The sequence below is a fragment of the Nelumbo lutea genome, chromosome 2 (assembly GCF_056320005.1).
Source record: "Nelumbo lutea isolate HS-2025 chromosome 2, American lotus-T2T, whole genome shotgun sequence".
In the NCBI taxonomy this organism is placed as follows: Eukaryota; Viridiplantae; Streptophyta; class Magnoliopsida; order Proteales; family Nelumbonaceae; genus Nelumbo; species Nelumbo lutea.
In genome coordinates, this window is record NC_142685.1 from 100129401 (window position 1) to 100146415 (window position 17015).

Here is a 17015-nt window from a genome sequence, read left to right on the forward strand (position 1 = left end):
TGTTGAGGTGCTTGAGGGCAAGAACTACAATGTAATATTCTATTAGTAGCAAAGGTTTAGTCAAACCCTTGATGAAATACTTATTAGCAATATTTGATTGGGAAATTTGAACATCCACATGTTCAAATATATCCATATGGGGTTCCTTCATGTAAACAATATAAATATATCCATGTGTAGTGAGAATAGTCTTCAGTAAAAGTCATAAAGTATTGATATCCACCATCAATCACAATACAAGCCGGGCTACATATCCATGTGTAGTGAGAATAGTCTTCAGTAAAAGTCATAAAGTATTGATATCCACCATCAATCACAATACAAGCCGGGCTACACACATCAAAATGCACAATGTGAAATGGAATATTAGATATTTTATTATTCAATAGAAATGATGTTTTATAATGCTAATTGACAAGTATGACATTGAAATGAGGACTCAAAAATAGACTTAAATAAAGAAGGAACCAAATATTTTAAAGATTCCAAGGGCATATAACCCAAACAGAGATGTCACAAATAAACCTGTCTCTTAACATGGCTATCACTATGACTTAGAAGTGTTGTAGAGGAAGAAGATTTCGGCCTATCACCATCTTCCAAGATATAAAGGCCATCCACCATATGATCCCTAACAATCGTCCTCCTCTAAGTCAAATCTTGAAAAGCATATGAAGTGGTAAAGAAGGTTGCATTACAATGTAGAGGTTTGGTAAGACTACTAATAGAAAGAAAATTAATAGGTAATTTGGTTAAATACAATACATAAGAGAGGACAAGGTAGGCATAACAATCATATGGTTGGAAGCCTTGAAGTATGGAAAGCAATAGCCTATTTACCTGAGCTGGCTGCAAATGAGGCTAAGGAACCTCTAAGTTACAGACCTTTGAATGGGTATGCTAGGAACCAAAGGGAGTTGTATCATGAATTACTATACTAACTACCACATTAGCTGAATTAGTCTTCTTACTAGGCTTCTTTTGAAATTTCTTCGGTTTTCCCACTAAATCCCAACAGTTCTCCTTGGTATTTCTCTGTCTACTATAACGACTACACCATAGTTTATCCTTGTCATCTTCCCTCTTAGACTATTTGCCTTTCTTAACAACTCCCTTTGTTTCCAAGGCCATAGGCTCCCCATCGAACAATTTCATAGAGTGTCTTCTGCTCTCCTCTAACTGGATAAGGGAATACACCACTTGGAGACACAGCAAATCCTTGCTCCCCATGGGTTCATATACTAGGTTTACATCAACAAGGCAAGCAAACACATGTTGCTAAGAAACTAACTTCCTATAATCCTTATGTCCTTCTCATTTCTCTAGGAAATTCTCTAATAATAGTCCAGCTCCTTCCACATGGATATAGTGTATAATAATAGGCAGATAAGATATTATCACCCTTCTTACATCCAATTAACTCAACTAGTAACTGGTAGATTCTAGAATAATGCCTAATCCCAAACCTCATTGGAAATTTCAGCCCACATGAAGTTTTTCCTAAGAGAAGGATGAATAGAAGACAGTAACCAAGTCATAACCATATAGTTTTCTTGGTCCCATTATCTGGCTCCTTCCCTTTAGGTTCTGTTATGCGTCCTGTTAAATAACCAGACTTCTCATTACTCCCCACAACCAGTCTTACACTTTTACCCACTCTAGATAATTTCACACTATCTATAAGAGTAATAGAAACATGTATAAACATATTACCAAGTTAATTGTTACACCAAAAAGAGTTTTAAGGTAACAATAGAGGTTGTAGAGTCTTCACTATCCATCTTTAACACCCAAAGCTAAACTAAACCATTTAGCAATAAGAGCTAACAATCATACAACAAACCAGGAAACTACCTCCCAACAGGCTTGTACTGCTAACAACAATTAAAAAACTCACGTACCAACATTTCCAAACCAAAAAAAAAGGAAAGATATAGCCCAGTTGAATCCTTCTCCTTCACCAATTTTGATCGGTCACTTCACTGCCTAGCCAAAAAACACTATATATACTGCTAGGAAGGATAGACCACTAAAACTAGAAAGGGGAACACACAACACAGCTATTAAGAGTCTTTACACCATTGTCAATTAGCTTAGGAGAGCATGCAATCTGAAATACAAAACTCACATTCAGTGTCACCACTAGAATATCCCATGGCCTCCAGATTTACTGCTACAGAATGAACACCACTTGTAATTGTAACACAAGAACAGTCACAAGAATTTCCAACAAAAAGGATTACTCACATCATCTAACCACCTACAGGTTTGTGAAAGAATCTTCCTTGGTTTTACAATCAAGGACAAAGAATAAAAAATGAAAAAGAAGTATAGCTGTGACCAGATCAGATGAAGTGTTTCCATATTTCTTTGTCTCACGAGTGAATAAAAAAAAAAAAAAAAGAAGAGAGAGTATAGGAAGAATGTCCCTTGATCAGATCTAGTGCTCTAATACCATCCTGTAAACGTTAATCTTCTAGATAAGAATGTGAGAAGAAAGAGACAAGTGAAGAGAATGATTGGAGTCAAAGTGGTGAGTGGGTAGCGGCTCCTCTTCCTATTTATATTAGGGAAAACATAATACAATGTAAAGGACAAACTGCCCCTCACACTAACCATACATATCTACTGAATAAACAAGGTATTTTTTGATAGATTTCAAATTTATTTAGTGGTCGATTGTGATACTTGATGATGAACTTTTAAACAAAAAATGAGTGTTTTAGGTTGTTAGGTGAGGCTATCTACCTACCTTGGGGTACTAGGCACTTTGTTCTATGTTTCTATGATATATTAAAAAGGTTATTACCCAACATTGCTGTATATTTCTGTGCTATGTTCTTCGATAAAATTTTCTATTATTGATAAAAACAGAACGATGGAACAGAATTCATATAGTCAACTCAATACAGTTGTTTGGGCTTACTTGAGTTGAATTCTATTGATCATAAAGGGCAAAAAAAAAAAAAGCATAGCAAGATATAAGCCATAAAGAATGGATAAAATTGAGGGGGAATGCTCTTTAGACCAAGAAAAAGGAGATATAACAGCAACAACAAAAATAAAGAAGTCAGTGAACTACATGGTTTTTTAGTAAAAAGCAAAAATAAATAGGAAACTAATTAGAAATGCATCAGCAGATAGCAGGTTGCGCCTTCATGTCACTTAGCAATTCACATCTCATGTCCCAAAGTCATCTGAAACTTGATCTTTTGCTTCTTTTCGTAACTTAGTTTTGGCTTTACTTCTATTCCAGTATCTATGAAGGGGCTATCACAATCATTTTATTTAACTCGTTAAGCCTCGTATATTTCTTTCATCCAAGTCAAATTTTCATATTGTTTTCTTATATAGTTCATGTTTTGCAACCCAAATAAGATCCATAAAAAACATAAAATAACACAACACATAACAGGCATGCATAACCTGAGATATGAATTTAAACCGAAGCAGTTGATAAACCCAATTTTCACTATCAACCAACACATAGAATAGAGTTTTAAGGTGCAAATTGGATGAGACACTTAGGAAAGAGATTCTTCACTTTTAGAATCTATAAACTGAAAACAATGAACCATACCTGACAGAAGACAAAGGAATTGAAGAGGAAAGTATTGAGAACTGAAGTAGCATCTGAGCCACTAAGTCTCAAAAGCTCCTTTCCATAAAACTGAAGAGTAAGAAGGATGATCAATTGATAAATACTCTGACCAATGATGTTCCTCCACATGGTCCTGGTAATGAAACTAATGCCCCTGCCAACAGGAGGTCTTTTCATCAACATATCATTTGGAGGTTCGGTAGCCAGTGCCAATGCACCAAGAGTGTCCATAATCATGTTCACCCACAGCAATTGGACAGCCGTAAGAGGAGCAGATCCTGTAAGTCAACAAGTTTAGGATAGAAATCAGCATAATGAAAATAATAACATTGCCATACTGTAAATCCAACTAAAATGCTCATTAGAATTGATCAAATTCATTGATTGCATACCTGAGATACAGGCAGACACAAAATTGATCACAAGAGCAACAACATTAACTGTTAACTGAAACTGCACAAACTTTTGAATATTTATATAAACAGCACGTCCCCATTTGACTACATTGACAATAGTTGTAAAGTTATCATCCATGATGACGACATCGGCATTTTCTTTTGCAACCTGTACAAAAATAATATATATGTAAATATGAAAGTTAAAATGAAGAATACGGAGAACACATGTGCAACCACCTCTCCGTATAATTTCTTCTTCCCCATATGCTTCTAAAACCATTAGAGACCATTATCCATATGCTCCTAACCAAGAAGCAACCACATTACATACTCAAAAGTAATCTTTAGCCAGAAAGTAGTTATTAATAGCATGACTTATCTACCTCTTGTGGTTTGTTGGGTCAGCATGTTGCATCTGTTGCAAGTTGAAAATCTAGACGAGCTAAGGCAAGCCATAAAGGACATGGGTTGAGGCAGTCAAATGATTTGAGAATGGACATTGATGGAGTGAAATGAAAAAAAGGAGTTATGTAGTCAAATGTAGTAGTGTTAAGTCTTTGTTTGAGTGGTGCAAGTCTCCTTTCTAAGACCATCTCTTCAAGTGTTGTATAACATATTTTTTTAGAAAACTTACCATATCAATTTTTTTTTTCAAATTCAGACTATATCTCCACATAGTACTTTCCCCATTCTTAAGATATAGCATAATTCATCTTCCACACCAGTCAAACTCCCTGTCTTACATCACCTATTTACCTTCATTCTTTATTCTTTGACAATAACTTCATCTTTATAATTTAATTATATTCCTTACACATTAGCATCATGATGTAGGAAGACACCCAATATAAGAAAACAAAGATGTTCAACCCAAGAACAAACTCTTAGTCATAAGCACCTAATAGGTTCTTGAAAGAATGATGTCAAAATATGGCATCTGTAACAAAAAAAAAAAAAAAGAGAAGTCAATAGAAAATTTTTTATTTCAATTCTCATTATCCTCTTTTACTAAAGATTGTGGACCTTATATAAACTTCTTTCCCTAATCTAAAGATTCCTTTATCCACCCTCCAACTCATAACTATAGATGAAATCGATTAAGCTAACTGAACTTCTAAAATACCCAAGGATTAACGTTTTGACACATTACAAGTTCAACATGAATTTCTAATAAGGACACAACTTCTAAATCTAATATCTAAGTAAATCCTTTGTCTAGAACTCTTTACTCAAAAAACTCATACTGAACAATAGGAAATCCTGTCTCAATTTTATCAATTATCTATTAATTGCTCAGCACTTTCTTAATTCATGTCCAGATCATGATATCTCCAGCTTATTGAATAGATAACCAAATGACTTTCTATTGACTTCAAAATCAAGCAAAACAGATACATTTTGACACCTCAAGCTCTTGATGCAAGTAGGCCAATAGACTTGGGACAGCTCTCTTTGGGGTTTGATTTGAGACCCATGAAATTCACCTAAAACAGCTCTATATTAAAATGCACTAGATTGCTCAAAGGAGAAATTGTTTGGTTGCTTGAAGCATACTCTTCTTCAAATGAAAATGGGGTGTTGTATTCAGATTTAGGAGAAATCTGAACGATTGGGAGGTTAGGTCATGGGCAGACCTTCTACAAATGCTTAATGACTACAGAATTGACAGATGAATAATGGACAAAAGAAGATGGGCATGGGAAAAATATGGATCATTCTCAGCAAAAGCTTTTTACCACAGATTAGCATGTTCAAACATGGCCTGCTTTCCAGTTGATAAATTTCAGAATTCAGAAGCTCCTTGTAAAGTTGTATTTCTAATGGGGTGGCAAAACTTGGGAAGACCTTAACTATGGAAAATTTAAGTGAGAGAGGGGTGGAAATGGAAAGTCTTGTCTGTGTGATGTGTGGTTAGGTGAGGCAAATAGGATTTCATTTGTTTCCGCAATGTTGCTTTGTGAGGAGATTGTCGGCACAGATGTTCAACATCTTCCATTTTCAAGTAGAATGTCTCATGCTACCACAATTACAACTTCATCATCACCCATAGTACCCATGAGAACAGAAAAGAGATTACAAGGTGCAGTGGTAGACTCAAATGATTTTTAAGCTCCACAGGTTCCAGAAGAAAAGAAATGGTCCCTTTAAAAATCAAAGTATACATTTTGATACCATGTCACATGATCTCAGAATTGGTTTAAGAATAACAGAAAAGGATAAAAGAAGAGGAATAAAGAGAGAAGAATGAGAAAGTGTGAAAATGTGGGAGAGGAAAAATCACTCTCTCCCATGAAAACAGAAAGACATGACAATGGAAGGGCTTTTACCAATCAAACCCCCTTAACCCCCTGGTGAATTTTGATAAATACCACCTGATTGGTTAACACTTTTATGATACCAGTTGACTGGTTAAAAGTTTTTCCAGTATCACAGTTGAACCTAAATTATATTGTAAGTTTGTAACCAATAATGAGGGTAGAAAGATTTAACTACCCTCATGCATGTCCAGACAAAATAAGGGTGAGAAAAAATAAAAACACCCCTCATAACTCATCAACGATATAATTTCTAGTTCTAAAAAGCTATGTACCCATAAAAAAACAAGCTGTTTTGATAAAGGGATTTTTCTTAAGCATAATGTTCTTGGGATGCCAAATTTGTTACATGTAGAGGGTTGTTGAAGAAGAGTACTAACAAAATGAAACAAATGAAAACTTCAAAGAATCATAGATGGTACACGTTACAAAAGGTTTCCCACGTCTCAAAAGTAATCTCTACAAGGTTGGTCCATGAAAGAGATTTAATGCCTAGGCAATTAGATAGGTAAGTTGCCTAGGTTCTACCGGGTTTTTAACAGCATTGATTATAAGAGAACAACAAAATACATGTAATGAACAAAAAAGATTCAAATGACACAAATGCCAAACAATTGCGGGAAGAGGGAAATTTGCAAGAAGTCATGCCTGAGCAAATAAGAACTGGTGACATCACATAAGGCTAGATGTAACACAAACCTCTGTTCCTGCTATACCCATAGCAAGCCCAATGTCTGCTGCACGCAAGGCTGGGCCATCATTGGATCCATCACCTGTCACTGCAACAACTTCTCTTAGATCCCTCAGTTGTTTCACTAAGGTGTGCTTGTCCAAAGGCAAGGACCGTGCCATTACCTGTAGCAACATAATTAGCATTTAAAAGTACCCCTATATGGTTAGCAACTAAGGGCCTGTTCATTTGGTGAGCTTTTGGTGCTGATATCTTGTTTCTTTTTTGTTATAAATAATTAAAAAGAATAGTGAAATGTTTAAAATTTTAAAAAATTGATTAAAAGTATAAAAATGAATAAAAAATTATTAAATTTAGTAAATAATAGAATAATTATTACATATCTAAAATACTTAATTAATTATAATAAAATAATAATAATTAACTAAATTAATTATTTAATAATGAATAATTAAAACAATTATTTTAACTCATAAAAACTACTGAATTAATTATTTTATTTCATTAGTGATGAATATTTAAATTATTTTATAATTAATAAATAATTAAGTTAAGTAAGTATAATTAATAATAAAAATAATTACTTTTTAATTAAAAGTCAATTATTTTAATTAATAATATTTACTAATTTTTTATAAAATTAAAGCAATGGTGCTAATAATTAAAAATTAATAGTTTTAATTATTAATAGATTTAATAGTTTTTAATCATATTAATTAATTATGTAAATATTATTTTTATAATTAAATATTAAATTAACTTAATTATTAATATTTAATATAATGAAAATAATAAGGATATAATTACTATTAGATTATTGGAACACATACTCCACATACCTGTCGGACTAGGGGTATAGTTGTAAAAATAAGGATAAATCAAGAATTAATTTTACAATTTAATTGAATGATAGGCCGCCTCATACGATTCCAGAGTGTTCAGCCTTATGGCAACTGAAAGCTCTGAAGTCACAAGATCCTGTACGGCATCATTTCAGAGTTAAGATTTCAGCGGTAATGAACAGGCCTTAAAATTTTGTAATGTAAATGGCATTGCAACCTGAAGTTTTGGTATCAACTTCTTCATCTCTTCAGGACTTTTACTACTGAAATCTGGACCCTCTATAGCCAAGCCATCATCTGTCAATATGCCGCATTCTTTTGCTATTGCTTTAGCTGTGTAAATATTGTCCCCAGTGACCATCCGTATGGTAATTCCCGCAGCTAAACAAGCCTCTACTGCATCCTTGACACCAGGGCGCAGTGGGTCCTTAATTCCCAGAATTGCCACCAGAGTATATCCATCACCAGGAAAGTTATCATTGTTGAAACTATCATCTATATCCTTGAAAGCCAAGCAGAGTGTTCTCAAAGCTTCAGAAGCAAAACCATTTATGATATTCATGACATTCTCTATCCAGGTTTCTGTCAGATAGACAAGTTCCCCATGGCTACCAATTACCTTACTGCACGTTCCCAAGATGATTTCTGGTGCACCTTTGCAGAATGCCCTAAATCCACCAGTTGGGATAGTCAGAAGAACGGACATCTTTTTCCTGACTGAATTGAAAGGTTCAACCTTAACAATATTAGACTTCTGGCGTTGACCATCAAAATCACCCCCCAGAAGCAAGCCAAATTCTAACAATGCTGATTCGGTTGGAGTACCCAGGATGGTATTTTTTCCATCTGTCCCTTTCACCACCTCTGAACTAGTATTCTGAAATATAGAACGTAATAGGATTATCAAAACATCATCAGAAATCATAGACTTTAAAGCATCTATGCTGTCATTACCTTTTATCACCTTTGTTTCTTCACAGATCCATATCTTATTGACAACCATATGGTTTGTTGTCAGTGTCCCTGTTTTGTCTGTACAAATGCAACTAGCAGAACCCATGGTCTCACATGCAGGGAGATGCCGTACGAGTGCCCTATCGTTCATTAATTTCTTCATTGCAAAGGCAAGGCTTAGTGTCACTGCCAACGGTAGCCCTTCCGGAACTGCCACAACAATTATAGTCACTGCAATAGAAAAATAGTTCAGAAGCTTCATTGCATCGTTCAAGGACCACTGTAAAAACTTGTTTTGCAATGCCTTATCTACCAGAAACCTTGCCACTAGAACTACGACTGTCAGAACCGCAAAAGTCAAACCAATCTTCCCAATAATAGTAGCAACACCATTCAGCTTCACTTGCAATGGTGTCTCATCCTCTCCTCCCTCATTCAGAGTCTCCATCAACCTTCCCCACTCAGTCCTCATTCCAACAGATGTTACCAGCATTATACCATTCCCATCTTGAACTTTGGTTCCTGATAGAAGAAAAGGATTCTCCTCAGATATGTTTACAGGTTCACTCTCACCAGACAAGCTTGACTCATCAATCAACAAGCTGTAACCTGATATAAAAATTCCATCAGCTGGAACTTTGTCACCAATAGAAAGATGAACAATGTCTCCAACCACTAAATCATAGATAAGAACTTTCTGTCTACACCCATCTCTGGTTACCTGAACAAAAATCTTTTTCTTCTCCTTATCCAACTCTCTGAATTGCAATGACTGCTTGTAGTCGCTGATTGAAGTAACCATCACTACCAAGAAGATACTGAGTACAATTCCCAATCCATCATATATACCCTCTGGCCAACCCTTAGTGGCAATTCCTACACCTATAGAAATCACAGCACAAACTATGAGAATGATTAAAGTCAAATCCTGCAATGCCTCCCACACGAATATCCAGAAACTCTTAGGTGGTTTCTCAACGTATTGATTAAATCCATAAACCTTCTGCCTCCTAGGTAGATCAATTAAATATACACCATCAGTTAGTGAGACTTGAACTTTTCTGGCAATTCCTTCAACTTCTCCATGGAACTTCAAACGCCTTGAATCATGGCCATGAACAATTGATGCAAGTTCATTTGGATCAATGCCAAAGTCAGCTTCTCTAACCTCTTGGGAGAGCTTGTATTCTACTCGATTTCCAGCTATACAACAACACAAAAAATAAAACACAATAAAATAAGTGAGAATGCAAAACAGAAGTTATGATTGAAAAGAAATACATAATTGAAATGTGCTTTCATAGAGGCCATACCATCAATAAATTGTAGGGCTGCTTTTTGAACATATAGAGCAACACGTAACTTTTCCTGGCAGAATTAATAACAGCAATAAGGATATAAAATTTAAAAGAGAAGAAAGAAAAGAAAATCAACCCAGAAAAATAAATGTTTCAATTAGTTCGATCAGTTCTCTCTCTTGTCTCCTAATTACTTATACAAACTTAATCATAATGAACAGAACCACAAAGATACCCTTAATGGAGTGGCCAGCTCATAAACATAACATAGAAAGAAGTTAATGGCCCATATGGTCCAGGCCCATTAATATAAACATAGCTAGTAAAAAGACAAGAAATAAAAAGAGCACTAGGGCCCATTCGGCCTAGATGTCAATAATGCCAGCTTGCTTAATGTAGTAGCTTCCCTTTTGGAACTCAAGACATCAGAGTGTCTTCCAACATATTGCACAAGAAGTTGACGCGTACAAGCTCTAGCAGAAGTTCGAGAGCCTGTATGAATGCAAGACCTCGTAGAACACGGCTTTCATGATCTGAAAGCTTGTAAATATGAAATATAAGGATGGGTGCAATGTTTCTGAGCATTTCAGTAAATTCCAAAAAGTCTTGAACGAGCTATCTAGCATGAAGATAGTATTTGATGATGAGGTACAAGCATTGCGTCTTCTGAGTTCTCTACCAGATCACCGGGAAACTTTGGTGGTTTCACTTAGCAACTCAACCCAGAATGGTGCACTAACTTTGAACATGGTAAAGAACAACATGTTCAATGAAGAAACAAGGAGGAAGGAGAATGGTACCTTCACTCAATACGATGCTCTTATTGTTGAAAAGAAAGGTAGGAGAAAAACCAGAAGACTCTACAAGAGTGATGACAAAGACAAGTCTAGAGGAAGGTCCAAACCAAGGAAAGATATAAAATGTTATCACTATGGCAAGACTAGCCACGTAAAGATAGAGTGCAGAAAGCTAAAAAGAGAGCAATCCAAAGGAAGGGTAAAGGCAAAAGACAAGACAAGGACACAATTACAGTTGCAACTAATTGTAGCCTTGGATCCATGAACCTCACAAACCAAGACTCCAATTGGGTGATAGACTCAGATGCCTCATTCCACGTCACTTCTTGATGAGATTTCTTCTCATCCTACACTACTGGTGACTTTGGCTTCTTGGGTTAGGAAATTATACTATTGCCAAGATCATTGGCATGAGAGATATCTATTTGAAGACCAGTCTTAGTTGCAAGCTTCTCCTAAAGAATGTCAAACACATTCCAGAAATCTGCCTAAACCTTATCTCCACTAGTTGCCTTGACGATGCTGGGTATTCTACCTATTTTGGTGAAATTAAATGGAAGCTCACTGGGGGATATCTAGTGCTGTATTGAGGTGAGAAAGTGAATATCCTCTATGTCACACAAGCAACGATCTGCAATGGAGAGGTGAGTGCTGTGGAAGACCCCTACAATGAGCTACAGAAAACGAGACTCAACCATCTGAGTGGCCTCGAGACCCTTGCAAGGTAGAAAGTTTTGCCTTTAGCTAAATGTATGCATCTGAAAAAACCTGCTTTAATTGTCTAGTAGGAAAACAACATAATGTTTCTTTCCAAAGGTATGCTTTGTAACTAAGTCAAAATATTCTTGACCTCGTTCATACTGATGTGTCTTCTATGAGCACTAGAACACTTGGTGGTGCTCTGTATTTTGTTACATTCATTGATGACCATTCTAGGAAGGTGCAGGCTTATGCCCTGAAGTCCAAAGACTAAGTGCTAACGGTCTTCAAGAACTTTCACACTAGTGTGGAAAGAGAAATTGGCAGAAAATTGAAGTACATGTGTTAAGAGTCGACAATGGGGGTTAGTATAGAGGCTTCTTCGATGCTTATTGTAGAGAATTTGGCATCAAGTTGGAGAAGACTGTCCCATAGACACCCCAATAGAATAGTGTAGAAGAAAGGATGAATAGCACCACTGTCGAAAGGATCAGGAGCATGCTTTCTCGGTGCAAGTTACTTAAGTCATCTAGGGAGAAGCCATGAGGACTGCAGTAGACTTATTCAACCTTTCACCTTCTGTTCTACTAAAAGGTGATGTTCCAGAGTGAGTCTGGAAAGGGAAGGATGTATCATACTCACACCTATGAGTATTTGATTGTAAGGATTCTATTCACACCGACACACCCCCCAAGGATGAAAGGTCCAAGCTTGACAACAAAGCAAAGTAATTCATCTTCATGGGATATAGTCATTAAGAGTTCGGCTATAGGCTATCAAAGTCCTTGAGAAGATAGAAAAATCAAGGTTTGTGCAAAAAAGTTTTGTGGACTTAGGTCCAAGTTCACCCATGGTGCATAGTGAAAATTGAGGAGAAGTACCATAGGAGTGAGAAATCTTGAAAGAAAACAACTCTAGTGATAGTTCACTGTGAGAGGGATTCACATCCCCTGAGCAAGTATCTCTTGAACCTACTATTGACCAGAAACCAAGAAGATCTACAAGATAGAGACAGCCTTCCTAGATGTACACCCAAATGAATATCTACTGGTCATTGATGGTGATGAACTATAAAACTTTGAAGAGGCTACGACTCATGAGTACAAGAAAGAGTGCCTAAGGGTGGTGTAGGATGAGATGAAGTCTTTGCAAGACATCAACACCTACAACCTTGTGAAGCTACCTGAAGGAAACAGAGCACTCAAGAATAGGTGGGTGTTCAAAGTTAAGACAGGACATGGTGTGAGGCCCAGATACAAAGCTTGACTGGTGGGGAAAGGCTTCAGCCAGAAGAAAGGGGATCCTTTGATATGAAGATTGAGAAGTCAAGATGTGTTGATTGTTAGACAAGAAGTCAAGAAGATTGAGAAGCTAAAGTTAGAGCTGAGCAAATCCTTTGATATGAAGTATTTGGGACCAGCTAAACAAATTCTGGGTATGAGGATTCTCCGAGACAGGGAGAAAAAAAAACTCTGGTTGTCTTAGGAGTACACTGAAAAGGTACTGGAAAGGTTCCATATGAGCAAGACCAAACCAATTAACACTCAAATTTCAGTATATTTCAGATTGAGCTCACAATAGTGTCCTTCAAGTGAGAAGAAAAAGAAGAAACGAAGGGTGTACCTTATGAATTAGCCGTGGGAAGTTTGATGTATGCCATGGTATGCACTAGGCCAAACCTCACTAGGCTATTGTGAAGTGGATCCTCAAATACCTCTGAGGCACCTCCAAGATGAGTCTATGTTTTGGAAATGACAAACCTGTTATGGATGGCTACATAGATGCAGAAATGGTTGGTGGCATTGACTCAAGGAAGTCTACTACAAGGTACTTGGTTACCTACTCAAGGGGAGCAATCTCATGGCAATTTAAGCTTCAGAAGTGTAATGCCTTGTCCACCATTGAAGCAAAATTAATAGATATTATAAAAGCAAACAAGGAGTTGTTGTGGATGAAGAGACTTCCATAAGAACTTAGGCTAAAGCAAGAAAAATCTATTCTTTACTCAAATAGTCAGAGTGCCATCCATGTCAACAAGAACTTCACCTTCCATTCAAGGTCCAAGCACATTGATGTTAAATATCATTGGATTCATGATGCCTTGGAAATAAAGTAGTTGGAACTTGATAAAATCCATATTGATGAGAAAGGATCAAATATGATGACTAAAACTGTGATTGTTGAGAAGTTTATTATTTATGAAAATAAGGTAGGTAAGGTAGAACCCTCCTCATGAGTCAGGAGGGGGTATTTGTTGGGTTTTCCCTCCTCATGTAGAGGAAGAATTAAACATTCAGCAGTGACCTTACATCTTCAGCCTCGCAGATCATCCATAGACCTCACAAGTTAGCCGCAAACATCATGGAATATCTATAGACCTCATAGCTTCGTGAGATGATGGCCTTGCTAGCTCTGCCTCATCGCTCCTCGGACCTTGCTAGTTATTTGGTTTCGTGTGTCATCTAGCACGCAACACCCTTTTTGGTATCGCTAGCTATCCTAGGCCTTTCTTACCTTGTTCCTCCTTTAGGCCTTGCTAATGGTGATTCCACAGGCTTATGAACTTTGGTATTCCAAGAACCTCGTAACTATGCGATGTGGTGATCAATTGCCTTTTGACATGTAGGGTATCTTCAATGATTTAAGCATTGGAAGATGAATGGTCACTCTTGTTTGTTTATTTATTTATGTGTCTTTGTTCATTTTTAGACTGAGTGAGAATGTGAGCTTGCATTAGCTACCTGTAATTAGTTTAAACGTGTGAACACCAAGTTCATCCTCTATAACAAAAAAGGAGATTTTATCTTCTTGCTGCATTATCCTTTAGTAGAGACCAGAGAAGTTGTAACCCCACCATTCCAAGAGATAGTGGAAGTTCATCTAGACTAGTGTCTCGTGGTTTTCCCCTTTAGGTTTTCAAAAGGGTTTTTCACTTTAAAAATCTTGTTTGTTCTTTGGTTTTGTTCTTGCCCCGTTTATTTTCTTCTCCATTTTGCTAAGTTCACTTTTCAATTTCAAAGCTATACTCCTTTTTTCTCAACAGATGGTTGGGAATATGAACATAATAGGTACACCCAAAGATTAAAGAGGAAGAGGGAAAAGATCCTCATCAAGGAATAAGAGATTGAAAGATGACTTGAAACCCAAAACATGAGAAGGCATATGATTTATCAAATATGTGGCAATAAGAACAGCATCCTTGCAAAATTTTACTGGAACATGAGATGCAAAAAGAAGGCTTCTGGCAACTTCAACCACATGACGATTCTTCCTTTCTACTATTCCATTTTGTTGTGGAGTATAGGTATATGAGCTTTGGTGAATAACCCCAAATGTGTCAAAATATGATGTAATGTTCTTCTTAGAATATTCCTTGGCATTATTAGAGTGGAATATTTTGATACAAATATTAAACTATAAGAAAAAAATCATGAAATTGTTGCACAATGGTTGGAATTTCATCACTGAAACACATGAGGTAAATCCAAGTAAATCAGGAGAAGTTGTCAACAAATATAATAAAATATTTATAGCCACTCATAACTGGTAAATGATAAGGCCCTCAAACATCAGAGTGAACAATATGAAAAGGAGAAATTGATCTTTTGTTACTTGATGGATAAGAATTTCTACAATGTTTGGAAAGTTCACATGATTCACAATGAAAACTAGACAAAATTAATCCTTTAAACAATTATGGAAACGAATGACTTAAAGTAGAAAAAGAAATATGACCAAAATGTAAATGGCATAACATGACTCAATTGATAAACTGATGAAATAGACTCCAAAGCAACTCCTTGAGATGGTACGAAACTCTTGTTAGGCATATCCAACAAGTATATCCCATTTGCCTTATGGCCACACCCAATCATCTTTTGAGATTGTAATGCAAGAGTATATAGAGGAAGAAGAATTTGTTATATTATTCATCAATCTCGTATGTATATATACAAGTTACAAATTCTATGTTAGGAAAGAAGACTACTCAAATTCCTACAAATCAGTCCTATAATCAAGGTAAATCATATCTCCCTAGTATTTACTTCCTATTTAAATTATACAGTCTATAATATTCCCCCTTAAGCTGGAGCATAGATATTAATCATGCCCAACTTGTTACAAAGATAATCAACCCTAACCCCATTAAGAACCTTCGTGAAGATATCTCCCAGTTGTTCTCCTGTTTTCACATAACCTGTGGAAATCAAACCCTGCTGAATCTTTTCACGAACGAAATGGCAATCAATCTTGATATGCTTAGTTCGTTCATGAAATACAGGATTAAATGCAATGTGAAGAGCAGCTTGGTTATCACACAACAACTTGGCTGGTACTGAAGTTTTAAGACCTACTTCAGTCAGAAGCTGATATATCCACATTATTTCACACACAGACTTGGCCATAGCTCTATATTCCGATTCTGCACTCGAGCGTGAGACAACATTCTGCTTCTTGCTTTTCTATGAAACTAGATTCCCTCCATCAAATACACAATAGCCTAAAGTAGACCTTCGATCTTCCTTGGATCCTGCCCAGTCAGCATCTGAAAAACATTCACTTCTAGTATGACCATGATTGTCATGCAAAATTCCTCGCCCAGGTGTTCCTTTTAAGTAGCACAAAATTTGTTCTACAGTTGTCCAGTGATTAACTGTTGAAGAAGACATGTACTGACTCACCACACTAACTGAATACGCAATATCTGGACGAGTTACAGCAAGACAATTCAACTTTCCAACCAATCTTCTATATCTCTCAGGATCTTCAAGTAATTCACAATCTTTTGTGAGCTGCAAGTTAGGAACCATTGGAGTACTACATGGCTTAGCTCCCAACTTTCCCGTCTCAGACAACAAGCAAAGTACATATTTCCTTTGAGATAAGAATATTCCCTTCTTGCTTCTTGTTACCTCAACACCCAAGAAGTATTTCAGCATTCCCAAATCTTTGGTATGAAACTGAGTGTGGAGAAAGGATTTAAGGGATGAAATCCTTGTAGTATCACTCCTAGTAATGACGATATCATCCACATACACAACTAACAAAATGATGCTGGCAACAGAGTGCTTGAAGAAAACAGAATGATCAAACTTACTTTTCTTCATACCAAAATTCTCGACTGCCTGACTAAACTTTCCAAACTAGGCGCGAGGACTCTACTTCAACCTGTACAGAGACTTATGAAGATAGCAAACATTTCCATACTCCCCCTGAGCAACAAAGCCAGGTGGTTGCTCCATATAAACTTCCTCCTGAAGATCCCCATGAAGAAAAGCATCATTGATGTCTAACTGATGAAGAGGCCAACTATAAGTAGCTGCCATAGAAATAAACAACCTGACAGAAGTAAATTTAGACACAGGAGAAAAGGTATCAGAATAATCCACTCCATAAGTTTGAGCATATCCTTTAGCAAT

At 36.4% G+C, this 17015-nt stretch overlaps 1 protein-coding gene across 3 annotated transcripts in view; it reads right to left on the reverse strand.

The window, feature by feature from the left end:
* Positions 1-17015, reverse strand: part of LOC148872306 (calcium-transporting ATPase 4, plasma membrane-type-like) — a 39314-nt gene that overhangs the window by 5455 nt on the left and 16844 nt on the right. For 2 of the 3 annotated variants that reach the window (XM_088973107.1, XM_088973108.1), the window contains 5 exons: positions 10115-10169; positions 8065-10004; positions 7014-7169; positions 3994-4165; positions 3581-3879 (listed from right to left, as the gene is read on the reverse strand). In XM_088973107.1, the coding sequence (XP_088829233.1) occupies positions 3581-3879; positions 3994-4165; positions 7014-7169; positions 8065-10004; positions 10115-10169 (2622 nt within the window). Of the gene's footprint in view, positions 1-15; positions 331-3580; positions 3880-3993; positions 4166-7013; positions 7170-8064; positions 10005-10114; positions 10170-17015 lie in introns of those variants that run through there. The other variant, XM_088973109.1, reaches the window with a different exon arrangement.